Source organism: Callorhinus ursinus, unplaced genomic scaffold (genome assembly GCF_003265705.2).
Source record: "Callorhinus ursinus isolate GAN/ISIS: 27379988/994484 unplaced genomic scaffold, GSC_fseal_2.0 scaffold8, whole genome shotgun sequence".
Classification (NCBI taxonomy): domain Eukaryota; kingdom Metazoa; phylum Chordata; class Mammalia; order Carnivora; family Otariidae; genus Callorhinus; species Callorhinus ursinus.
In genome coordinates this window covers 37,418,810-37,444,884 of record NW_027397070.1, presented here as the reverse complement: position 1 = coordinate 37,444,884, position 26,075 = coordinate 37,418,810, and the positions used below count along the sequence as shown (strand labels likewise).

The 26,075-nt window shown below is 41.1% G+C and overlaps 1 protein-coding gene across 3 annotated transcripts in view; it reads right to left on the bottom strand.

Moving 5' to 3' along the window:
* The window catches only part of SYNE2 (spectrin repeat containing nuclear envelope protein 2), a 314,602-nt gene that overhangs the window by 88,967 nt on the left and 199,560 nt on the right, over positions 1 to 26,075 (bottom strand). For all 3 annotated transcript variants that reach the window (XM_073895326.1, XM_073895325.1, XM_073895327.1), the window contains exons 59-70: positions 23,223 to 23,345; positions 21,883 to 22,065; positions 19,343 to 19,474; positions 15,990 to 16,184; positions 15,321 to 15,395; positions 13,970 to 14,080; positions 9,929 to 10,015; positions 6,428 to 6,658; positions 2,411 to 2,593; positions 1,280 to 1,408; positions 612 to 733; positions 317 to 458 (exon numbers count right to left, since the gene is read on the bottom strand). In XM_073895326.1, coding sequence (XP_073751427.1) covers positions 317 to 458; positions 612 to 733; positions 1,280 to 1,408; positions 2,411 to 2,593; positions 6,428 to 6,658; positions 9,929 to 10,015; positions 13,970 to 14,080; positions 15,321 to 15,395; positions 15,990 to 16,184; positions 19,343 to 19,474; positions 21,883 to 22,065; positions 23,223 to 23,345 — 1,713 coding nt within the window. The remainder of the gene's footprint in view (positions 1 to 316; positions 459 to 611; positions 734 to 1,279; positions 1,409 to 2,410; positions 2,594 to 6,427; positions 6,659 to 9,928; positions 10,016 to 13,969; positions 14,081 to 15,320; positions 15,396 to 15,989; positions 16,185 to 19,342; positions 19,475 to 21,882; positions 22,066 to 23,222; positions 23,346 to 26,075) is intronic.

The following is a 26,075-nucleotide window of genomic DNA, read 5'->3' as shown; positions in this document are numbered from 1 at the left end:
GACATGGTCTTTTCTTCCCATACCACCCGGTGGGGAATACAGACAAATAAACAGACACACAGTATGGTAAGAGCTGTGATTAGGGAAGCTCAGGGTGCCACAGAAGCACAAAGGAGTGGCCTCTACTACAGATTTCCAGGAGGGTGAAAACTGGTGAGTCAAATGAAAAATGCACTGGGCATCTTTGCTTTCTGAACATAAATTACTACATAATGCAGAACATAGATGTGTATTTAATGAACGTTTGTTCATTAAAATATTTTCAAAGATAAACATGCTTAATTATTATTTACACCATGCACAGGCATGCACTGACCTGAGGCTGCACCTGCTCAGGTAGTGGTAGCCCGAGTTTTGATGAGAGTTCGTGATGTAAATATTGCCACTTATCCCCACTTCGGCCCTGAGTTGACAAGACAGAGTCTAGAGCATCATTTTCAGGACTTGATGCCCTACTGCTGTTAAAGGAAAATAAAAGGTGAAAAGAATCATCAACATACAGAAATTTTATTACATTCAGACAATGTTTTACAAGTGATTTAAAAAAAGAAATGCTCTTAATTCTCCCAACCATACAACTTGCTGAATGTCCAACTCCAAAAATGTTTTACCTTTCAGATGATTTCTGAGTTGTATCTTTATCAGGTTGGCAATGCTGGGGCCCCATTTTCTTGGCATTAAATTCGATGAATTTGATGAAATCTTTCTGTTCCATTGGTTTTAACTCCAGAACCTATAATTGAGTGAGATTCAAACAGTCCAGTCAAAGTTTTCAATTAATGCCCAGTGGTTTTTCTGTTGAGATCTCACTTTGAACCACTTCCTAATTTATTATTTACTATTTCCCTTTCTTGCTTGTTTGTTCTCATTAACTTTTATTTCTCAAAAACCTACTTAAAACATTCACACAAGGACCAAGTATATCTCACAATATATATTGCACACATGGAAAATCCCCCAAAATATGCCAACACATTTTGAAATAATAGGGAAAGAGGTATTACAGTTACAGAGGTAAGTTCACCCTGAAGAAATGTGCTTAGTTTGAAATAAGGTGCAAGTTAATAAAGTAGCAAAGTTAGAGCATCCCCACCTGCAGAAGATGAAAGCAAAGCAGCTCCCGCGGCACATGCTCAACACACAGGAACAACTGTATATCACACTTTCCATCCAGTCACGTAAGAAACCACCCCAATGGCAGTTTGGTACTTAGTTCAAAGGGAGATTCCATGCAGAAAGCTCTATTCTTATCCTTACATCTGTTAGGGGCTGCAATTACCTGTTGCTGCTGGAAATCTTTTTGTCTGCTGAACTGTGGCCTTTCAGTTACAATAGATTCAAATGTAGAAAGGTTATCTGGTTGGAGATCGTTTTGATGCTCTAAAGGTTTCTTTAGAGTGGCAGAATGCTGCAAAAAATTTTATGACGGCAGACTATTTAAAAAAAAAGACCCACTTTATTTCAGTTCTAATAATGAGACTACATGATGGAAAAGTTTTATATAAAGTGACTGTATTTTGAAATTTACTGTAATTATATACCACAATTCCATGTACTTATTTCAAAACAACTGCAAAAAACCATTATATTTGATGATGGGGGTCATCTTCTTCAATGTAATTCATCCAATGAATTACTAAAAGCCAGGAAAGGTACTGTTTTTCTGTTTCAAGAACAAAGTAAACAAACAAACAAACAAACAAGAGATATAGTTTTATGCTTAGGCATTCAAATTTCCCTTATGTCCAGAATATTTTTTAAAAGGAGAGAACCACATGAGGACGAAAGGGAAGTACAGAGCCTGTGTTATCTGCAGCCAATCCTATTTCTTTGAATGTCTGAGTAGGAACCACCGTCCTCTAAGTATAGATGCAAATCTTATATAGTAAGACCCTACCCATAAATGCCTATTTGCGTTTATAAATACAGAACTCTTTCAGAAGTCACAAGAACACTGTAACTGTATGACACTTTAATCAGTATATATACTTGTAAATGAACTAACAAAAAAGACCCCAGAAAGAGGTTTTATATTCCTGATGTCAAATTTTAATCTTTATAAGAGCTTTGTTTTCCAGTCAATTGGAGTCACAAACTTCCTTTAAAACTTATCTTTCTTCTATGAAGAAGGCTTACACCACCTCATTACTAGCAAGAACGATCAATCCAAACAAACCAATCCAAACCAAACCTACGCTGTCACCAACAACAGCCTAGGTAGGAAAACTGCAAGGTAAAACGGAATCAGTAACAAGAGTCAATACGACCATCCCTTATAGCTTTAAGAGGCTTCATTCTTTCTTATTTAGTGTAATTCTCCTGTAGCTGTTTCACCACCTCTGCCAGATTTCTTTCTGGTAGCTCTCCCATATTATCTACCCACACACGTCTACAGGTGGCTGTGTTTTACCTGGTCTTCGCTGTATTTCTCCTGAAGCATGATCTGGACTTTTTCCAAATTGCACTTGACAGTCTTTAATTTCACGGAAAGAGCTTCAGCCTCCTGCTGAGTGGCCCCGCTGTCTCCCGGCCCTCGGTCTGTGCAGCTCTCCAACAGAGAGGCAACCTTGTGCTCGATCTCTGTTAGCATGGCCTGGGAAACAAAATCATTTAAGTCTTCATGGTTTTGGTCTTGAACAAGCGTTATACTCTAAAATGAGTTAGATACACTCTGTCTACCTAATATATGTAACAAGTCTCAGGAACACAGATCAGAAGGGATCTTGGGAAAACAACAATTTCCATGTAATTCCTGAGCTTTTGGACAGGGGTACAACCAAACCAACCCCAACTTGCACATGTCACTCTCCAAAATAATCTAAAATAAGTGGCTCTATAATCACTTTAGAAAAGACAGCTGAACGTATCCAGCATAGCAAAGTGGTTAAGAACATAGACACTGGGGTGCCTGGCTGGCTCAGTCGGAAGAGCATGCGACTCTTGACCTCAGGGTAGTGAGTTCGAATCCCATGTTGGATGGAGAGATTACTTAAACAAACAAACAAACAAACAAACAAACAAACTTAAAACAAAAACAAACACAGACACTGAAAATAGACTGAGTTCAGATCCTGCTTAGCTGGGTAAACTTGAGCACCTTACTTTTTACATGAATGTGCCTTCAGTCATGTGTAAAATGCGGGTAATAACAGAACTTACCTCCTCGGGTTACTCTGAGGAGTTAAGAGTTAAAGTCCATGCACTTTAGCCAGTGCTTGACACACAGTCTATGGGCACTATAGTTATTCCACCCTTCCCCCCGCCGAACTTTCCTAACTTTTTCCTGTTGCAATCCGAGCGTCAAGTCGTAATAGAAAAAGAATTTCACCGAACTCTTGGAAGGTTCTTTCCCTTGATCTTTTCCTTCTCTTTTTCAAGTCCACATAAACTTCCAAAATATCAGAAGATGACAGAAGAAATAATTTGGAACCTAAAACACTTAGTCATTGATACAACCAGCCAACTTACACACGGATCTAAAAATAAATCAGCTAGCTGAAGTAGGTTTCCCTGTAAGTCACCGTCATTGTATTCTTCCCCAACAGATCAAGTCTGCCCTCCTCTGGGGCTCTGAAGCCCAAACGGTCATGCTACTTGGCCGAGCACACAACCCAACGGCGGCTTTCAGATTCCCATTCCAGCACTGGGACCTTGTGTGCTAAAACTTGCTTTGTCGAAGGAAAAATTATCCTTAAAACACATTTTCAGGGGTGCCTGGCTGGCTCAGTGGGTAGAGCATGAGACTCTTGATCTTGGGGTTATGAGTTCAAGCCCCACGGTGGGTATAGAGATTACTTTGAAATAAAAAAAAAAATCTCAAAAAACAAAAACAGGGGTGCCTGGGTGGTTCAGTCGGTTAAGCATCTGCCTTTGGTTCAGGTCATGATCCCAGGGTCCTGGGATGGAGCCCCTGCATTGGGGGGCGGGGGTGGTCCCTGCTCAGCAGGGAGTCTGCTTCCCCCTCTCCCTCTGACTGCCGCTCCCCCTGCTTGTGCTCTCTGTCAAATAAATAAAATCTTTAAAAACAAACACACACAGATTTTCAAAGAATATATTCTTATAACTCCTCTATCCAAGCAGACTTCTTGTATCCTCTACAGACTCTTCTAAGCTTAAACAATATGTAATCATAGGTTTTAGAGTGGCCTCAAGATGTACTATAATTTTGTGCTCCTTTTTTCCATTTAGCTATTTTATGTATACTTCTTTCATGTGTCTACAGACATATGCTTCATGATTCCCACTTTCCTAGCTGCAAGTTGATATTCCACGATTCATGTAACTTCCTTACTGGTTAAACCTTTAAGCTGGTTCCAGTTCTTCACGTTTGCAATTAACACTGCCAGAAACATTTTTCTCCGTTCTGGGTTATTTTTGGAGGGTACATTTAAAGTAATGGTGTTATTAGGTCAAATAAGATGGACATTTTATATGCTGACAGCTGACCTCCCAAAACACTGAGGCAATGAGAATAGTACATCCAGACTTTTCCAGGATGATACAATTTTTGCCAATGTAACATGAGAACAAAACAACAGCTGTTTCGATTCAAATGTTCTTAACAATCAAGGAGGAACATTTCTTCTCAAATATTAAATGACCCAATACAATTTTTTCTGGACTGATCTGTTCGCTCCTGTCCTTTAGACATTTTCCCACTGGGAACTTCATGTTTTTTACAGGCTCCTGGAAGGCTTTTTATATATTTCAATATTAAGTCGTATGTGCCATGGTGTTCTATAAATGAGCCAAAGATGGTCCCGGTACATTGGTCCCTAGGTTGTTTATTTTTTCACAGCAGGCCAGAACCATCAGCTCAAATCCTACTGGCACCAAACTCCAAGTGGGACCCCACATCTGCCCCCTATCATTAAGACACAACTCTGGGGCTCTAAAAGACCCTAGCCTCTGTTGCCCTTTGGAGCTCTCTAACATCACCTAGACACACAAGCCCCTCTGGATTCCCTGCTCCCGTGGGAGTTCCTTTGCCTTCCTCCCTTCCTTCCAGGTCGTGGGCCCACCTCCATTTCCTGCCACAGTGTCTGGGAGTGCACCTGTACAGAGGGACTTCCCCAGGCCTTGAGCTCCCGCCAAGATGTTGCCCAAAGAAAGCTTGCTGTGTGCTACTGCCACCTTGTGGTTGTGTCTTTCCCTTGACAGCCCCCAAAACTGTCCTCACTACAGCCCCCAAAACTTGACCTCACTACAAGGGGCATGAGAATGGGATTCTGGTGGTGACCAAGGAAATCAGCATGGAGTCTATCCAGTCAGCAAGGCGATCCATTGGCAAATCTAACCTGGAGGGCTTTAAGTGGCTGGGACTCAACATCTTGAACACCTCAGGTTCAATTTAGCACAATGTTGCTCTGTGCTGTAGTACCGTTTTTTCCAGACTTGCCTGTGCCTCGTCAGCCAGACCACAAGTAGTGCCACTATTAAAGTGAACCTGCCCTATCAAGAGCTGACTTTTGGGGTCAGAGGTGGGGAGCTTCCTGGGGAAGGAGGTCAGCCTGTCCACCTGGGTACCCCATGAGGCAGGCGCTGGATACTGTAAGACTGTGGGCCCGAGTGGAGAAAGGGGATGACCAAGGATGGGCTACCCCCAACCCCATAAAGGGCTATTGTGGGAGGAGCTCCCTGTGGCCGGGTCATATGGGGGTGCTCTGAGAGGGTGTCCTCCTTCCTGGTGTCCGCTACGGCAGACAAAAGAGCCAATCAGGCATCTAACCATCCTTGGAGAAGGCACCTCAGGTATTGTGACACTTGATTATGCTGCGGAGATGTCGTCATTCTAGCTTCTCCCTGGAGGGACACAGAGATTCCAACCTTTGGGCTGAGCCAGCAAATGTTATGACTAAAGGCAAGGAAGTTTATATTTCTGCCCCCCCTCCCCCCCTTCCCCCAGCAAGAGTAGGAGCATTCACAGTAAAATGGCAGCAAAGCCCTTTTATGCTCTATCTGCGATCTTGCAAATCCGGATAGTCGGCTTCGTCTCAGAAGAATGAAAGTTCTAAGGAACTTATTATGAACACAAATAACAGGATTTACTGAGCACTTTTTATGTACTTGCTACACCCAACCCTGGTTCTTGTACCTTATCTCATTTAACCCTGACAAAGTCCTAGTGGATAACCGACCATATGAGGAAAATGAGGTGGAAAGTTAACGTCCCCAAGTTCACGGTTAATGTGACGGAGCTGGATCTGGACTCTAGATTCCGAGCTCTTACCCACTACTGTCTCTCCAAATACTCTGCTTCCATAAATCTCCTTAAAGAATTCCCCTGAGAACAAAAACCTGAGGCCAAGACAAACACAGGGGTCAGTGTAACAGGAAGAAACACACTGTTGCTTTAAGAAAACATCGCCCAGTCTTGGAAGGGGATTGGAGTAGAGGCCAGCCCTGACCTCCAACCCCTCAGCCTTACCTGGCACCCTACCAGCTGCTGTTCCACCAACTGCTGCATGTCTGCATTTAATGTTTCCGGCTCGAACGCCACGTTGGCTTGGTGCAGCCACAGCTCCAGCTCGGCCACCTGGGTCTTGCAGGCATGGAGGATTTCTGCAGGCTTGGGCCTAGATTGCTCCACCGTGGCCTCAAAAGCTCCTTGCTCGTCAGAAAAGCCCAGAGCGGCAGCCTTGAGTGGACGTGTGGCACCCTAAGATAAACCCAAAGACAATCCAGCAGTGAAAAGCCACGGAATCCTGAGTTTGCAGATTTGAGCTTGCAAAAGCCTGTGAACTTCCAGCATTTCCCCCAGTTAGAAGAAAACAAACAAATAAGGGCAGAAGAAGTAAGAAAGAAAAGAAAAATGCACCTCCACACGCATAGCAACAATCACGTGACCTGGTGCTCCAGGTTTCCAAGCAGCCAAGCCACATGTACACAGGTGGTGTTCCCGGGCGCAGAGGGCGCAAACGGGCTCGCAGTTCATAAACAGCGAGTGGGGCCCAGGAGACAGGTGAGTGTGCGAGAGAGGGTGTGCACGTGGGTGTGTGCGTCTGAAACTTCGCAGCGAATTGGCCGGGGTTTGAATTTGTGTGACACATGATTAAGCAATGCTTACATTGCGGTGAGCTCTGATCAAACAGAAAAAAAAAAGGCTCTTTACACACCGGCTGGGATACAAGGAAATGTGCCACATACTTAACAAGTAGATTTTAAAATATTTTCGCTTTCCCCCCTCCCCCAACATACAATGCTATTACTCATCTAAATTTCCCCCTATTAAAAGTAATGCGAGTCAAGTAATGAACTTCAGTGGGGTAATCTGGAAATTTTTCTCCTATTCTTCAGAGAGTCCCTGAAACTGCTTTACACTGTCTAGACACTCAAATATTATTGAGTTAAGGACTAGGTGTTTATACTATAGTATAAAGAAAGCATGATGTAAGATGTGTTCTTATTGGAACACCTGGGTTGCTTAATGATCCAAAAGAAAAAGAGAAAAGAAAAATTTCTTCCAGGTACCAAATCAAGTATTCTATTAATAATATATTAGATGTTTTTAGGGACGCCTGGGTGGCTCAGTCGGTTAAGCATCTGCCTTCGGCTCAGGTCATGATCCCAGGGTCTTGGGATCGAGCCCCCCCACGTCAGGCTCCCTGCTCCGCGGGAATTCTGCTTCTCCCTCTACCTGACACTCCCCCTATTCGTGCGTGCTCTCTCTCTCTGACAAATACATAAATGAATCTTTTAAAAATACATATTAGATCATTTCAATTTGGAAGTAGAAGATTTGATACACAGATATATTTGCTTCCCACATCCTTTTCCAAAACATTGAAAGATTACATCAACCCTTCTAGAGAGATTCCTTTAGGAATTTGTGTTTTTCTCTACAAAATTATTGATCTCAATAAATATTTTATTGATTATGAGTATGATGAAATACGATGTTGTCTATATAAGGCTTTGCTAACTACACGTTAGCATCCAAAACAAAATTGTTCATAAATGTATACCCTAACTCAACTCAAATGCCGGAAAATTCCCAATGTCTACAGAATTTTGTTTAAACACAGAACTTCCAGTACAACAAAAGTAAACAAAATAGGCAAGTGGTAACAACAACATGCAGGGTGTGAAAATACCCATTTTTCACACACATGGTGGGTATCAGGAATGCTGTGTTCGCAGAAGTGTCTGAGTTGCACCTGTTCCCCTTGACCATCTATTAACTTCACAGAGGTGTGTTCTTTACTGACAACAAAACACTATTTCTCCCTTGCCTTCGTCAATATTTTTTTCAAGAATCATTTTTGTAAGGAAGTCTTCCCTTGCCTTGAGTTTCTCTGCACAGTTGGGTCTATACTTGGGAGTCACCTGGTTTCAATTTTCTTTTTTAATCCTGATTTCTTAAAAAAGAAACAGTTGTGTGATATTACTGCCAGACACCAACCGCTAGTCATCCGATTAATTCTTTTCTAGTTTTCAGATACTGCTATCTCTTGGCGGCAAAGACTTGGGGATCCTCTTTTTTGTCACCTGAGATAACAATCATTAATATTAACTAATTAGTCTGTGATAACTGATTTACCGTCGACCTTCTTTCTTTATTCAAAAACATTATTCGAGCACCCATCATAGACCACACATTTTTTTTAATGGCAATATTGAATTTCTTTCCTTTTTCACTAACTTACTGAATTAATGAGAAAACAAGGAAGCTGGATAACTAATCTGGGCTTTACTTGCTAGTTATTTGAAACTGAAGAGAATCCAAAGGTGAACGGAAGAAAAAAAAAGAATATTTGCAACCATAGAAACTGCAATTGCTAAAGGTGGCCTGGGAAACCTGCCAGTAACCAGTTCACCCACCTCTTTTTATAGTCAAAGAAATCCAAGTTCATTTAACGCTTAAGCAATTCACCCACCTCCCATTTCACCACTTTGCTTCTGAGAAGCTCGGGCCCACACGTAAGTTACTTGGCTGAGGTCACACAGCTCTGCCATCTTTTAATTCAGAGTCCACAGTTTTTTCCATAATCACACCCCTGCTAAATATCTTTTCTAAATGATAGCCCCAAATTCTAAAAGCAGCAATGATTTAAGTGTTTTATGATTGTGCATGTCGGGGGTCTAAAAAGTATTACCACAAGTATTTCTTGTTAAAGAGAATTATGTCGTTTCCACCATGTAACTGTAAATTAATAATACCCAACCCTTTATTGGGCTCTGGGGCCAGGCCACCATGCTAAGTGATACACACACCCTCTCATTATTTCCCATCACAAGCCCTTATTATTCCCAGTGTACAGATGGGGAAACTGAGGCATAGATATGTTATTCAAACCACCTATGGTCACCCAACTAGTAAGGGGAACCAGGATTCAGTCTCTGATTTCATTATGCCTTGGGATCTACAAGTCCACATTCTTCACATGACTTCTCCAATCTCTAGTATCTCTCTAGTATCCAAGTTCAGCTCTCTCTTAGTGAATGTCACACTGCTTGGTTTCTGCATCAACACACCACTGATCTAAGTAATAGGATTCAGTTAAAACGCAAGCTAATTTTCTGGTGGTGGCTGTATTTCATGCCAAAATACCAACCCTTTAAATTTACTCCTTAACATTTTACAGTCAATTCTACAAACATCTGCAAGTCTCCCCGCCGCCCCCAGCACCACCACACACACACACTTGTTACAGAAGAAAGAAGCAGTTGCTGGTGGAAAGGCTAGTTCATGCTGACAAATAGTGAGCAAGCGATAAATCCTTCCTTGTTCTGCACCATGCTTACTTTCTAGGTCAACATCTCATGGCAAATCTTCCAGTTTTCCAGGCTGACAGCACATATGAAGATGTTAAAGTTCACAAAGAACTCTTGGCTCAATATGCAAAGTATTCCAAACACAGAAAGCTTCCCAGCTCTGGATGCTCGTCCAGGTACCTGAGCAGTTTGCTTGTTACCGACAGGGACTTACCTCCTCTGTTTGGTTGGGACCCAGTGAGTCTGGTCCAAGAATTTGTGCCATAGGATTATCACATGTGCTTATTTTCTCAGCTGCGTCCTGTAAAGAAAAGAACCAGAGGTCCAGAAAACTTCCTGCCCTCACTCCCATGTAAGTTACTCTTCCTGCACAGGCTCATTTTACATATCACCTGGTTGCAGAAATGTCGAGAAAAGTCAGGCGCATTTAGAGAAAAGTTGGTTCTTTAGGAAAAAAAATCAGCTTCCCCAGGTTTGTCTTTATTTGAAAGACTTAAATTTTCCAAAGCTCTCCAGTTAATGAGGAACATACAAGGAAATCTAAAGAATTCTGTATTTAAGTGGATTAATAGGGGAACTAAAATTAAATGAAGTTATATGATAAAGGCCACCTTTCAAAAAATAGGGGGAAAGATTAACTTATTAAATTTGGGAATTACTCAGGCATTTCATGAGAAAATATAACCAAATCCTTGTCTTACTCCTAATAATGGATTCTAATTGTATCTAATATTTGTTTATTAATTAACTAATTTTTAAAGAGAGTGTGAGCAGGACGGGGGGCTGAGGGGGAGAGGGAGAGAGAGAATCTTAAGCAGGCTCCACACCCAGAGTGGAGTCGAACACAGGGCTCTATCTCACGACCCTGAGATCATGATCTGAGCCAAAATCAAGAGTTGTACGATCAACTGACTAAGCCACCCAGGTGCCCCTCTATCTAATATTTAAATGTAAAAGTTACACTATAAAAATTCTTTAAAAAAAAAAAGAGTGAATCTTTTTCTAATCTAAGAGTGGGGAAGGCCTTTTAAAGCATGCAGTAAAGGGAAAGAATGTTAGTATCAGCAACATAAAAAAATAATAATGTTTACCTTAAAAGCATCATAACCTAAGTTAAAAATGAAATAACAGACTGGGATAATAGCTTACCATGTGTTAATATCCTTAATATATATCCTTAAAAGTCAGTAAGGAAAATATCAAACCCTATGTAGAGAAGAAAGTCAAACGGCATAAGCAAGCAATTCTTCATAAAAGAAGAATACACAAGTAGGATTCTGGGCGGCAGAATCGGTTAAGTGTCCGACTCTTGGTTTCAACTCTTGGTTTCCGCTCATGTCGTGATCTCAGGGTCATGAGATCAAGCCCCATATCATGCTCCTCACTCAGCAGGGAGTCTGCTTCAGACTCTCCCTCCCTCTGCCCCTCCTCCCTGTGCACGTGTGCACACATGCTCTCTTTCTCTCTCGAATAAATAAACACATCTTTAAAAATAAGAGTACAGGGGCACCTGGGTGGCTCAGTCGCTTAAGCATCTGCCTCAGGCTCAGGTCATGGTCCCAAGGTCCTGGGATCACGCCCCGCATTGGGCTCCCTGCTCAGTGGGGAGCCTGCTTCTCCCTCTCCCCCTGCTCATGTGCTCTCTCTCTCTCTCTCTCATTCACTCTTTCTCTCAAATAAATCAATCTTAAAAAATTAAAAAATAAATAAAAAATAAAAGCAAGAATACAAAAGCCAATAAACACAGAGATATTCATTCTTAGAACATAAATGTAATTGAAACCACTGGATAAGTTTGGCTAAAATTGAAAATATCTCACATCAGTTTGCAGTCAAGAAAGCAACATTTCCATGCATTCCTGGAAGGAATAAAATGGATACAGTCTTTCTAGAGGGCAAACTTTCTAGTTTGATACTGTCTGTCACACTTTAAATGGATGTATACTTTGATTCAGCACTCCCACTTATTAGGTTAACCAAGGTTAAACAATGGGAAAATGATATATACACAAATAATTAACATCATGTGGTGGGAAAAGTATAATTGACCAATCTTGATTGTTCTACTTACAAGCTGCATAATCTGGGCAAGTTCACTGGGATTCTCTGTGCCTCTGAGGTAGGAATGTAACCTCCCTCACTCATGCATGTGATTACTAAACAAGATGACATATATAAAGCATCTAGCAGTAACTAACAAAATATTACTTTTCAGCTTCTTATACTGAAAACAAGAGCTGCTATTAGAAAGGTATGAACCAAGAACTAAAATAAAGCTTAGACAAGATTGGGAAGGGAGGTCAGGATCATGAAGAGTCTGGAAAGGCTAAGAAGACCGTATCTTACTCAGCAGATCATCAGAATCCATTTTAAAGATTTCAGCTTAGCAGTAAGGCGTTTAGGAAAAGTCATCAGTTACTATTGTATAAGACGTGCTCGGAAAAAGAACTGGAGGCTCTGAACTCAATTAGAAGGCTATTCCAAAAGCCCAGGGCAGAAGTCACAACTGCCTAGAACAGGATGACGGCAAAATCATGGGAGGAGGAGAAGGGTGAATGGACATCCCTTGGCCACTGATTGGACATGGAAGGCAAGAGAAGTTAGGTACCTAAGATGGCTCTGAAGTTTGTCTTAGACTCTGAGAAAATAGTGGTGCCATAAACAGACACTGAGAAATTAGAACCAATTTTGAAGGAAGGTGGTAAAATGAGTTTGAGATGAAGAAAACATATCCAAAAAGAGAAATCTATCAGCAAGGTGGAAATGGAAAACAGACTTAAAGGAAAAGTCAAGACAAGAGGCTTGCTGTGGGGATCACTGGCACAGAGGGACTACCAAACCCACAGGAGGAGATACAGCTGCCCCGAGGGAAATGAGGGAAGGAAGAGAGAGAACACTGGGCAAATGTCCACCATTATGCGGGAAGGGTGAGAGGTGATAGAGGAGGGGCTGCAGGTATGAGACAAGAAAGTGCAGAATTAAGAAAGCCAAAGGATCCCCGCATTTCAGGAAGGAAGAGATGCTGATAGAGTCTAATGCTGGAAAGATCAATAAGGATCAGGACCCATAAAAGGACAGTAAACTGATGTTCTAGAAGTCAATGGCAGTTTAAACACGGCCGGGGCAAAAATCTGATTACAAAAGGGGCCAACGGTGAGGAGCCCCAAGTAAAGACTTCTAGCCACGAACGAGAGGAAGCACAGTAATTGACCCCAGGAAGCAGGATAGAGAAAGCGAATGCATTAAAGTACCTTGCTGAGCCCAGTACAGGACATACACACGTAAAAGATAAAGTTCTTGCCATTCACCGAACTGTGTCCGTGTGTGCATAAAAATGTGGTTAAGTCCTAACCGAGGTTCAGAATGCTACCAGACTGAAGGGAAAGTGGAGGCTTCTTGGAGGAGGTGGAAGATGAGAGGGCCCTGGTGGATGAGCAGGTGGTCTACAGGCAGGCTGGAAGAGAGGGGCATCCCGGGGATGCAAGGCAGTTTCTGAAGACAGTCTGGGCTTTGGGATGCTCAGTTTGTTTGGAAGGGCGGTACCAGGAGGGAGAAGACTTGTTGGAGATGGAGAGACTGACTACGTCTCAGACAGAGAGGGAAGGAACCCATCAAGAGGCAGAGCCCAGTGCAGAGGTTTAACAAAAGGACTGGCCTAGGGGCTGGGGGGAGGGGTCAGCCCTGGAGATAGGAGCGCAAGGCAGATGGATCATAATGATGCTGGGATGTTTCAGGAACATGGGGAAAACATCGTTTTCACATTAGCTTATAATGATTTTCTAAGGTGAGGGCATTTGCCCTCTAGTTTGAGAGGTTGGAGAAGATCTGGAAGGTCATAAAGAGCAAAAAAGACATTAATACACATTATACACTACCTTGTTCAAAGAGAATTATGGGGAGACTCCTCCCCCAACTACTCCCAAAAGAGAGGTGTGATAAATGCTTTGAAACACTACAGTGAACTTTTAAAGAGGGGCTCCTTTGAGTTACCTGTTTTGTTAGTCCGAATTCTCACATATGGAGTTCTCAGAAAATACTCTCCTATTATCACTGAGTATACAATAGAACTGCAAATAATAAGCCAGTACTTGGCTGTTTTTGAATTTGTGCAGAGGTAATGGTGAAAAGCTTAAAAAAATTCAGCCCCAGGAGGTTCCTTCCCTAAGCAGTCTTTCAAACAAGAAATTCTTTGGACTTACTTCCTTTACTATCCCTGCAAGCCTCCAACCACCGAATGTATTATGCTCAGTATTACCTGGATGATGGTTCCAGAAGACGAGGATGCTCTATCTTCCTCCATGTCCCTATCATGCTTCCAGAGTAAAGACCAAGATCCAGAAGATGGCTCTCCTTTCTTATCTCCATTCTAACACAGTAATCAACTGATTAGCAAAGAAGTAATTTCCTACCATCCTAATAGCATCCTACTCATCTCTCTTGTAAAACTCGGTCTACCAGGCAGTATAACTGTAGCCCTTAATCCCCCACCCCTTCTATTTTTCACTTCTTTCTTTGGCTAAGCAAATCATAGGAGTCTAAATGTGGTTGCTCTTCCTGAAGCCTAAAAGATATTCTGAAAAGTTGGAAGTCAGCTCACATCACTCAAAAAGGATCTTTAAAATGGTGCTTTAGGAATTTAATCTGCTTTGGTAAAGGTAACCCTAAAATTATCTTTAAATAACGGCCTGATGAACATGTGTTTTTGCTGTTGCCAAAGACAAACAGTGGATATTATAAACATACCAGCTCAGAGGCAAACACAGGCCTTAAATTAGAAGCAGACTGCCAGGCATTCTATTCTCGGCCCCGGTTCCTCTGTTCTTGCTATTCCTTCTGCAGTGAAGGGACATACTCAGATTACGAAGTTGTCTGTGGTCTGAGCATAGAGTGAGCCTGTGATCTCCCTTGTCCTACCACTCGGTTCCAACCTGTCCCAGTCTATAGGAAAGCAGGTGGTTCTGTGTGATGGTGGAGCTACTGAACAATCCATAAAATGAGCAGAGAAAGTGTCTAGTGGTTACATGTGAGACATAAAGATGACAAATTGCTGCAGTTTTCTTCCTTTTGGCACAAGACCCATCATAATTTTTGTTTTTAAAGTACAAAATGGAAATTGATACCAGGAAAGGCAACTGTCCATGTCTCCTTCAATCAGTTCTAATGAAGTTGTAAGGATGAGTGGTATTAATTAGTTGCTAACACACTCTCTATATTGGCAATGCTGTTTCAGACTAACAAATCTGGAAATAAATTCAACTCTGGAAAAATAAAGTTCTACAAAGCACACTAGGAATGCCAACCAAACAACATACTCTCCAAACTTCAGAGAATGTACTCAGAAGTCAGGATACAACCAAGAACTTCACCTTCTCCCTTATGCTAACAAGTGCGTCTGAATTACATTTCTCCCACTTGGGCTTGAAGTCGATTTAGATGCACTTAACGTTAATAATGCAGGAGAACGGCTTCAATCACCCTTATAAAACATCGGCATTAAATTTTAAAATCCTTGTGTTTCTATTCATTTTAAGAGCTTCCCATTGAACTGAACTTCTTTTAGAGATTTCAGTTCTCACGCAATGTAATGAGAAAATCATGTTCCTTACTTCACTCTTCAGGGAGCTCTCTTCCACCTCTTCCGTGAGCGCTGGCAGGAAAGACATGGCACTGCTTTTGTTCATCTGAAAGGCACAGCACAAACGCTTGTAGCCAGTTTGCTGTCCAACATCCCAGGGATCCTGGCCCGGCTGTGCCTTGATGTAGCTAATTGTTTACTCATTTCATTCGAGCAGCCCACCCACCCACGCAGCATCTGGGTCTAATAACTTGCAGCTCATCCTGCCAAATACCATGACTCTGTCAAATCTTACATCCCTTTTACCCGCACTGCTCCCTCCGTCCCCTCCTCCGACAGTTCAAAATGGGATCCACAGGTGCAGACCCCGAGTGGGCTGAGAGTGGGGCTGGGTCCATTTTTGACTTTGCACTGGGCTGACCGGTTACGATGAAGATCCTTCAGGGGTGGCTCCCACCCTCCTGCCCATGGAATTCCATACACCGCTCAAGGAACTCGGGCATAAGAATTCCAGGTTGAGTCCAGAACAGACACATCCCAAGGATTCATATTCCCTAGTGAACAATCTTAGGCAGATGGCTCCACTTTTAAAATTCCTAGAGGCCATCAACCTAGATGCCACAGGCTTTTCAGGTGACAAATAACACCAATTCAGTACTCCTGTGGGGAGTGGGACTAACTTGCCTAAAGTCCTACCCACCTTCCACTCAGAATCCCTCTCAGCTACTCCCTCCTCTTCCAACGCTCCGGTTGATGGCATTTCTTGTTCTGATGTTTGCTGGTCTTGCTGTAAATGCTGGTGAAGGGTTAGGAGGGCAGCCTTCAGGTCCACCAGCAGGTTCTCTTTCTTCTGGTTCAAACTCAGAATCTGCTTTTCCATACCTTCGATGTCTCCCTGTGCAGAAAGAGTGTTCGCATTGCTGTGAGCCCTCTGCCTGCCCTCAGGAGCTTGCATCATTTGGTATAAGGGGTGATGAGTGTTTTACGCTATTTGATGTGCAGAGCCAGGAGTGAATGTCTAGGACGGTAGAGCTCCTCCTGATCCTGGCTGCAGTTCCAAATGACCCGGTGAGGGTTTATAAGCTCCCCTTATAGGATGACTTAGCTTCACCGGACACTTGGTCCATCAATTCTCTGGGGGTCAAGCTAAGGCTCAGAGATTTGTCACAAGCTCTGTGGGGGACTGTGGTGTGCAGCCAGGGCTGGGAGCCACCACTCTGGTGGCAACAGGACTGACGGCCAGAATCCACAGGGTCAGGGCCTGGGAAGTTTCCCAGGACATTTGTAAGCAGACTAACATTCGGGAACCACTCAGAAAAAACAAGGTGAGAAACCTCACACTTCCCTGACGGCTTCTGAAGCCGTCTTTACCAATACTGAATTCATTTATTTTTTTCTCACAAAGTTTCCTACAAAATGGGAATAAACAAGCAAACAGAGGGAGCATGAAGTGTAACTTACCATGGGAATGATGGACACATGATTCCAAGTTTTATAACATTACTTTAAAAATGTGTATGACTGGTGGGTGGGAATAAAATGTCTTCTATGTGGCAGAAGGGCCCTTGCCCACTGTCCGTCTAAGACAAATATAGAATTACAGAATCCTAGATTTGGAGGACATAGCAGGTGTCTAATCGAACATCCTCCTCTCTTAACCCCCCTGAAAGGCATCATTCCACCTCTGCCTGAGCCTTGCGGTGAGTGCTGCATCAGAAGACAACCTGCTCCTTATCAGCAAACCTTCCCGTACTGGGATTTTTGTTTCTAATATATTCCTCAAACCCCTGTTCATTTGTTCGTTTGTTCCTTCCTTCCTTCTTCCCATTCATCAATCCGTCCATCCTACAGACATTCACAGAATCATTCCCTTTCTTACAGAGAAGCCTACCATGTCTCCGCATATAAGTGGGAGTTCCAAGGTCCAGGGAGGAATTTTCCAGGGCTGCAGCTAGCCAGTGACGGAGCACAGACCCTGACTCCCTGACGCCCACCTCCACAGCCCCTCTGCTACTGCACACATTCTGACACCAATAACCCTATTCTGCCTGAAGCAAAACTTCCTGCAATTGCTTTGGGAAATGAGAACTAAAGTAAATAGGAGTTGGCAGTGCTGTGTGTCCATTTTCAATAAACACTAAACTTCAGAGTTAAAATGCCTCCCAACAGACCTAATATGCCAGTCAACAGAATAACCCTAAGAGAAACAGAGCAGTTTGCACAGCAACCTTGTAGAGGCACAGTAGGGCACAGAGCAGCTGTTCTCAAAGTGGCATCTACAGAACTCCTGGGGGTTCCCACTCTGTGAGGTCAAGATTGTTTTCATAATAATACTAAAATGTTCACTATAGGATGATGCAAAAGGAATGGTGGGTAAAACTGCTTGCACTTCATATGAATCAAGGCAGGGACATCAACTATATTAGTTACTAGATTCTTCACTATCATGTGCTCAACTGTAAAAAAAAAAAAGCCAGTTTTGCTTAAGAATATTTTTTAAAGAATATTCTTGATAAAGAACATGCACTTTTAATATTCTGTGTGACAAGGTGGAAAGTACGCATAAAGCACTTCTACTGTATGCCAAAGTATGATGATGGAGGAAAAGCTCTGTGTGGTTATTTAAGTTTTGAGCTGAACTACCCATTTTTTTCATAAAATGCTATTTTCACTTAGAAAAATACAGCTGCTAAGCTAGACAAATATAGAAATACTAACAGATTTTTCTGAAAGGATAAATGTTAATATTAACAAGTGTGAATTTTTTTAATATCAACTACTGAAATGTTGACATATCTGGAGGATCTGTGTGACTGGTGAAACAAAATTTTCCAGACGATCAAGCATGACAACATAAAACCATGCACAGCTAGAAGATCTATTCAAAGTACAAATAGGCCAATGGGTCTTAATGCAAGAGCATGAAAGTTCATTGACATGGCTTTGGATTCCATTTAACAGCAAACCTGTGAGTAACTTCTACTTGTTGGAGTTTAGTTTCAGAGAATGTCCACAGTTTTTCAAAAACGTTATTAAAATATTCCTTTCTTTTCCAAGTACATCTTGTTGAGAGGTTGGGTTGTTTTTAAATACTTCAAACACAACTACATACCTCAACAGATGGAATGCAGAAGCAGATGAGAATCTAGTTGTCTTCTACCAAGCCAGACATTTAAGAGATTTGCAAGAATGTAAAATAAGGTCACTCCCCTCACTGCATTTGCTTTTGGAAACTGTAACTTCTTCCATAAAAATACGTTATTTCTATCAATATGTAATGGGTTTGTTATTTTAAAATAAATTATTTTTACATGTTTGAGTTTTCATTTCTCTCTATATCAGTAGATATGATTCATATAAACCAAAGCTCTTTGGGGTCCTCATATTTTTTAATGTGATGGGAAATTTAACAGATTTGCAATACTGAGTCTTTAATGTTGAGTCTGCCTTACCGAGACAACCACCTAATAGGTGTGTCCCCTTAGGCCCCTCTCTGTAAGTAATTTGCTTTAGACCTCACAGCTAGCAAGTGTCATAACCCAGTTTTGAATACAATGCTTGGCACACAATCAGGTTTGTTACAGAAATACTAATTCAAAAACAAAGACTAAATTAAAAAAAAAAAAAAAAAAGCCCTAGCAGTAGAGGGTTAATATGCACACCACTGTAACTGGGTCCACAGGATATTGCTAATTATGGCATATGGAAATACTACTTAGTGTATGAAACTCTTCATTACAACAGGGTTCAGGGTCTTTACCTGTAAAGCCCAGCCCGCCCACCCTGCCTGGCGCCTATCTCCGAAAGCGAGGTGGAAAATCAAGTTGTCCAAATATCCTGTGTTACATCAGCTTCTTCAGGGCAGAGCAAATTCAGACCTAAATGCACCTCTTTTATGAAATAGGAATGGAAAGTGAATATACACATAATATACCTTCAGTTGGAAGAGAGAAGGAGGAAACACACTGTACCATCCCAAAGGCTTCTAGACACCAATGGCTTAGTAAGCGATTGCTGAATGAACTACAGGGCAAATAAATTAAAGGGACATACCTGTACTTGTGTCAGGTTGGCAGCTTGGTCTGGTGACAGACGTTCATGGGAGAACTCAGCTGAATAATTATTTAAGATCTGCTTCAAATTTTCTATGTCTTCATTGCATTCATCGGTCTGTTTTATGACGATCTATAAAAGAGCCCCCCGCAAAGAAGAATCTTTGTCATAATCTAAGGACTAGATTCATGGATTACTTCCAACATCTATCCCCATCACAAGTTTCAATCAATTACAACAAATACACACCCACATAGGCTGCAATAGAAAATGGAAGCCTAAATAGAGAGAGCAACGTTCATAGCTGGCACTTGACTTTCTTGTTCTACTAGATGCCAGGACACCTCGGGCAGTGCTTGGAGTACAAGCATAATAAGATATGCCTTTGCCCTTAAGTCTGGTGGGCTTATTCTGGGAAGCATTTTATGGCATGTTAACATAAAGTTGCCAAGTTTTATGAAACTACTGATATGTCATACATGCTCTTTTAATGCATGCTCGATGTAATGCTTTCCACATAGAAAGGTGACATTACTGATTCAGAGCAGAAAGGGCATGTGGAATGACAGATGATAAATTTTCCCATTCCAGCCACATCCTCACCCGGTAGCCCTTGGGATCAGTGATGTACATTTTATAAGTAAGAGGTTGAGGGTTCAAGAGCAGTCTGAGCTGGCAGGAGGAAAAGGCAAAATTCACCAGAACAACACATTGAATCTAGCATTAAGGAAGTAGTGAAGCTCAAACCTATTTGTGGACTAAGCTGTATGATCAAAGTATGATAGAAAGATAAAGTATATATATAAAAAAAAGATAAAGTATGCTACACAATGAAACAAAATGCCTTTTAAAACTTCAAAGTTTCTGGCCAACATAGAATTCTTCCTTGTATTTTCTTTAATATTTAATCATAATTTTAGCTGTGGGCTGGAAATAAATAACTAGGTTCACTGCACACACCTGTTCCCCAACCCTCTATAATGAGCTACATTCTATTACCCACTGCCCTCCCCAAAGTAATTTATCTTGTTTTCCACGATGAGGGCACTTACAATATCCAAAATAGAAATTAAAAGAAATGTACCATATTCTAATGATTTTCATTACCACTGGCTTACTTAATTTTGAAATATATGAGATGACATCTGATTTCCACTTACATAATAACATGGAAAATTTAAGCAGCAAAGTTTGAAACCTAACTTGGCACAAAATATAATTTCTTCTTCTATTTCCCCCTTCTCATCCTGTGAGGAAGCCACTTTAAAGCATAGTTACAACTGTTATTTTCTTTTCCTGACCAGGAAACCAATAAAGCACACAAACACAAAAAAAGATTAAAATAATAGATCAAATTTTATCTCTCTGTTTTCTTCTCTTTATCATATTAAAAAGTAGTACACAGAGTGCCTGATCTTTTTTCTCCCTGTGGTTGTTAGGAAATGACATCTGCTGATCAGTAGCCAGGACAGAGAGATTCTATGAGCTAAGACTCAAACCAGAGGTTACAATATCTTCAAATCTTAGGAGAACACAGAGTAGCCAGCTAAATGGGAATGAAATTAAAGAGGGACAACGAGCAGCTTTCTCCCCTACAGTGAGGTGGTGGTTGGGAAGGAGGGGAAAAAATAACCTTTCTCCTACCCCAACCCATCTAATAAGGAAAAACCAGTTGGTGGTGGGAAGCTGGGGTGGGACCTACCAATAGAGTTGAAAAGTCTGTGGAATTTAAGGCTCTTTCAGCAACTTTCTGTTCTGGTGAAAGTGGTTGTTAATCGAGGAATGCAAACCAAAGAAAAATGTAATTTCTATCTAATAATGATTTCTGACCTGGGCCTGGAGATCAATCAAAACATAAGAATTAAAAAAACAAAAAACAAAAAACCCTCTGGGGAGAGGCTGAAAGATGCTATCAGTTAGAAGGAAGAGACCCTGATATGGAAAATGAATGATAACAGGAGTCTAAAAACTCAAAATCTTGTCTTATTTGCACACAAATTAATCTGGACACAAGCTAACTCAGTGGTCTTTCAGCAAGTCATCTAACCTTCTGACTCTTGTCTCCTTTTGTGTAAAAATAAGGGTAGCAAGGTGCCAACTCTATCTGTACCACAAGTTGGAGAGTAAAATGAGATGGATTAATAGGAAAGTGACTGAGATGTATAGAGAGATTATTATGGTGCTGGTTACTGTAAGGGTCTCAGGAGATTGTACCACTCAGGGTCGAATCTCTCCCCACAGCATTTACTCGTGGAGTTGTTCAATAATCGTAGGATGGAATCAAACAGATCATAACTATGCTTTAGTGCTTTCGACTGAACAGGAATAAGAACTGATAATTTGAGCAATAAGATACTCTCTTTTATCAAATGTCACCTCCTGGATAATAATACTGGAAGAGACCAAGAGGAATCAACAAAGGCAGCATCTAACAGTCATCGGGACTCTCACTGACCCAACCATTAAAACCGAAAACAAAACCAGCTTTTGCCAAACACTTTAAGCCTATAAGTTGTCTGTCATCATCATAAACTGCTCACCTTTAATAATTCATTTTGTTCCTGAGTCACATTTTCCAACAGTTTTATGTCTTGTAAAAGCTGATTTGTCCGCTGAAACACAGGTAGAGGTTTCATTCCTGTCTGGGGCCACCGCAGTTCCACTTGGTAAGACATGAGTTCAGCAATGGCTTTCTTCATGGGACGGATGTTTTCAAGTATGACCTTAATTTTATCAGATAAGCATGGTACATAAATGAAAAGAAATGGCCACTGCTGAGTCTGTTCAAAATTAAAATACTGTATGATTTAGACTAATCTATAGTTTTGATTTTTAAAGCATTTCCTTGGCTCAGACTGAAAAGGACTCTCAGATCACTTGTGACTGGATGGCTAAAGGTCTCAGGAAAGAAGGCCTGAGGCAAGAGTAACCCATCAGTGTCTGCATTTGGACCACTCTTGCCTTCCTTCTCTCCGCCCGCCCCCCCACTCCCTCTCTGCAGAACTGGTGCTTTGCTTTGTGTCACCAGGCAGTGAGCTGTCCAAGGGCAAATACTACCTCTGACGTTCAGAGCCACTGTGCCTAGCATGGGGCTTCCCACAGGAAGCTCTCAAAAAATGCTTCTTGAACAGTCCTGCCAAATTTCCAAGTCCCAAAAATATAATTATATTTTGGTTGAATGACATCTGCTCCATCAAGATCTGGATTCATATAATCCTAGGAGGTAGGTATCAGAACTTCCATGTCACAGTACGTTAATTGGGTGCACAGAAGTTAGGAGACCCAGAGGAGGTCAGACTGTAAAAGGCAGAACTGGGAGTAGAGTCCAGGCCTGCTTGATTCCCAAGCACAGGCTCCTAACTGCTAAGCTGACAGGGAATCAAGTCTGTATGCTGTTTAATATGTCCCAGATCCCGTGCTAGGGGCTCTGTATACACCGTAATTGTCCAGTACAATCACTACATTACCAATGTGCAGATACGAAAGAGAATCCAAGAAATGTTAACTAATTGCTCAAGGTCACATGGCCCGTTAGCAGTGCAGTTGGTCTAGAACCCAGTCCTCTTGACCTAGAGGCTCAAGCTCTTGAACTATTAAACACCGAGAATTGACATGAAGGCAAAACTCCCAAACTCTGAAGTTTTCAGAAGAAAAAACAAAACAAAACAAAACAAAACCTATAGGAAAATTATCTTTTTACAGGTAGTACTGTATGATCTAAAACATGATATTTATTGTCATTCCTATCTATTTCCCAACTTTATTTTGCTATTATTCTAGCAAGACTAAGTACTATTTATCACATCATATTATTACATATTTAAAAATAAACATAAGTATTATAAGAAAATGTTTTTAATAATGATCCATGCTTCCTTACCTCCCCATGCTTAAGATGTTCTTCCGGTGAAAAATCAAATATTTCTTTTGATAAGAGGATAGCTCTGATTTTTGAAACTTTTTTCTCTATTGATTTTACTTCAGTTTCTATAGCAACCACATCCTAGAATTTCAGAAACAAAAACTCTCATACAGTATATACTGTCTGTTAATAATCTATAAAACACAATTTATCGCTATGTATTCTATTCTCCTATTTAATAACAAATGCCACTTATACCTCTTAAAAATTAACCAAGTCTATCTTCAACAAATGGTGTTGGGAAAACTGGACAGCTGCATGCAAAAGAATGAAACTGGACCACATCCTTATAATATACACAAAAATAAAATGGATTAAAGACCTAAATGTGAAATATGAAACCATAAAAATCCTAGAGGAGAACAAGGCAGTGACTTCTTTGACACTGGCCATAACATCTCTCTAGATATGTCTCTGGAGGCAAGGGAAACAAAAGCAAAAATAAACAACTAGGTCTATATCAAGATAAAAAGCTTCTGCACAGCAAAAGAAACAATCAACAAACCTAAAAGGCATCCTATGGAATGGGAGAAATTATGTGCAAATGACATATCCAATAAAGGGTTACTACCCAAAATATACAAAGAACTTATACAGTTCAACACCAAAAAATCCAGATAATCCAATTAAAAATGGGAAGAAGACGTGAACAGACATTTCACCAAAGAAGACATACAGATGGCCAACAGACACATGAAAAGATGCTCAACGTCACTCATCATCAGGGAAATGTAAATCAAAACCACAATATCACCTCACACCCGTCAAAATGGCTAAAGTAAAAAACACAAGATACAAGTGTTGACAAGCATGTGGAGAGAAAGGAAATGTGTGCTGTTGGTGGGAATGCAAACTGGTGCAGCCACTGTGGAAAACAGTCTGGAGGATCCTCAAAAAGTTAAAAATGGAATTACCATGTGATCCAGTAATTCCACTACTGGTAAAGAATACAAAAACACTAATTTGAAGAGATAAAGCACCCCTATGTTTATTGCAGCATTATTTACAATAGACTAATTATGGAAGCAACCTAAGTGTCCATCGATAGATGAGTGGATAAAGAAGATGTGGGGTATATATAAATAATGGGATATTACTTAGCCATAAAAAAGAATGAAATCTTGCCATTTACAACAGATGGATGGACCTAGAGAGTATAATGCTAAGTGAAATAAGTCAGAGAAAGACAAATACCGTATGACTTCACTCATATGTGGAATTTAGGAAACAAAACAAATGAATAGAGAAAAAGAAGAAACAAAGCAAAAAACAGACTCTTAACTATAGAGAACAAACTGATGGTTATCAGAGGGAAGGTGGGTGGGGGATGGGTGAAACAGGTGAAGGGGTTTAAGAGTACACTTATTGTGATGAGCACCGAGTAACGTACAGAACTGTTGAATCACTATATTGTATATCTGAAACTAACATAACACTGTACGTTAACTATACTGGAATAAAAAAAAAACTAACAAAGCGTACATAGATGTTGACTGCTTTCTTTCTTTCTTTTTTATTTATTTGAGAGAGAGAGTGAGCAAGAGAGCACAAGCAGGGTGAAGGGCAGAGGGAAAAGCAGACTCCCCGCTGAGCAGGGAGCCTGACGTGGGACTTGATCCCGGGACTCCAGGACCATGACCTGAGCCGAAGGCAGACGCCCAACTGACTGAGCCAGCCAGGCACCCTGCTGATTGCTTTCAATAAAAAGGTCATTCTATTAATAGCATACCACACTATAAAGCATTGTTTATACCTTGTTGAGTTAAAACTTTTCATAAGGCCAATTTTTAATTATTTACACCATGAGATCAAAAGTATTATGCATCTGAATCAATTTTTTAAAGTTTGTTTGTATTTTTAGTAACTTCCATATCTAACATGGGGCTCAAACTCATGACCTCGAGATCAAGAGTTGGATGCTGTCCCAACCGAGCCAGCCAGGCACCCCTGAATCAATTTTTTAGTAAATTCTCAGTATCTACAAACTCTTTAGATTTATCTTTGGAATCTGACACTTAAATACAAGTGGGTCTAACATTTAAGAAAATTCTATCACTTTATGTAAAATGATAAAGTCACCCTTGGAAAACAAACACAAAAGGAGCTGGAAAAATTGACAGGGTTTTCTTGCCAATACCCTAATGAACTATTGTTATGCAGAGTCACTGAATTACTTTATAACATCCTCAGATTAATTTATAAGCAATAGATCACTTGTCTAGCGGTTATTCTCCCATCAATGTCAACTTCCAGGACGTAGCCAAGCACCTTACAGCGAAAATGCTGCAGTGTGTGCCATAAACCTACACACGGGCTACAAATCCCACATATAGAAGAATACGTGCTGTAAAACCATAAATGGGTGAATACAGGCTACAAACCCCTCATATTGAAGTCCACTTGCACTGTAAGAAGGCCTTCAGACCTTTACTTAAGAGCTCAATGCAGAGGGGTGCCTGGGTGACTCAGTTGGTTAAGCATCTACCTTCAGCTCAGGTCATGATCCCAGGGTCCGGGATCGAGTCCCACATCAGGCTCCCTGTTCAGTGGGGAGTCTGCTTCTCCCTCTGCCTCTATCCCTGGCTGATGCTCTCTCTCTGTCTCTCAAATGAATAAATAAAATCTTAAAAAAAAAAAAAAAGAGCTCAATGCAGAGAGACACTGTAGCAACCAACCAAAAGGTACAGCTAATAATGAAGGGGATAGGAAAAACTACATAGAAATAGACTGAGGGTTTCAAACTCAGTTTGGAGCCATTTAATATCAGATAAACATAACTTTATAAGCAAATGAAACAATAAGTATAGCAAC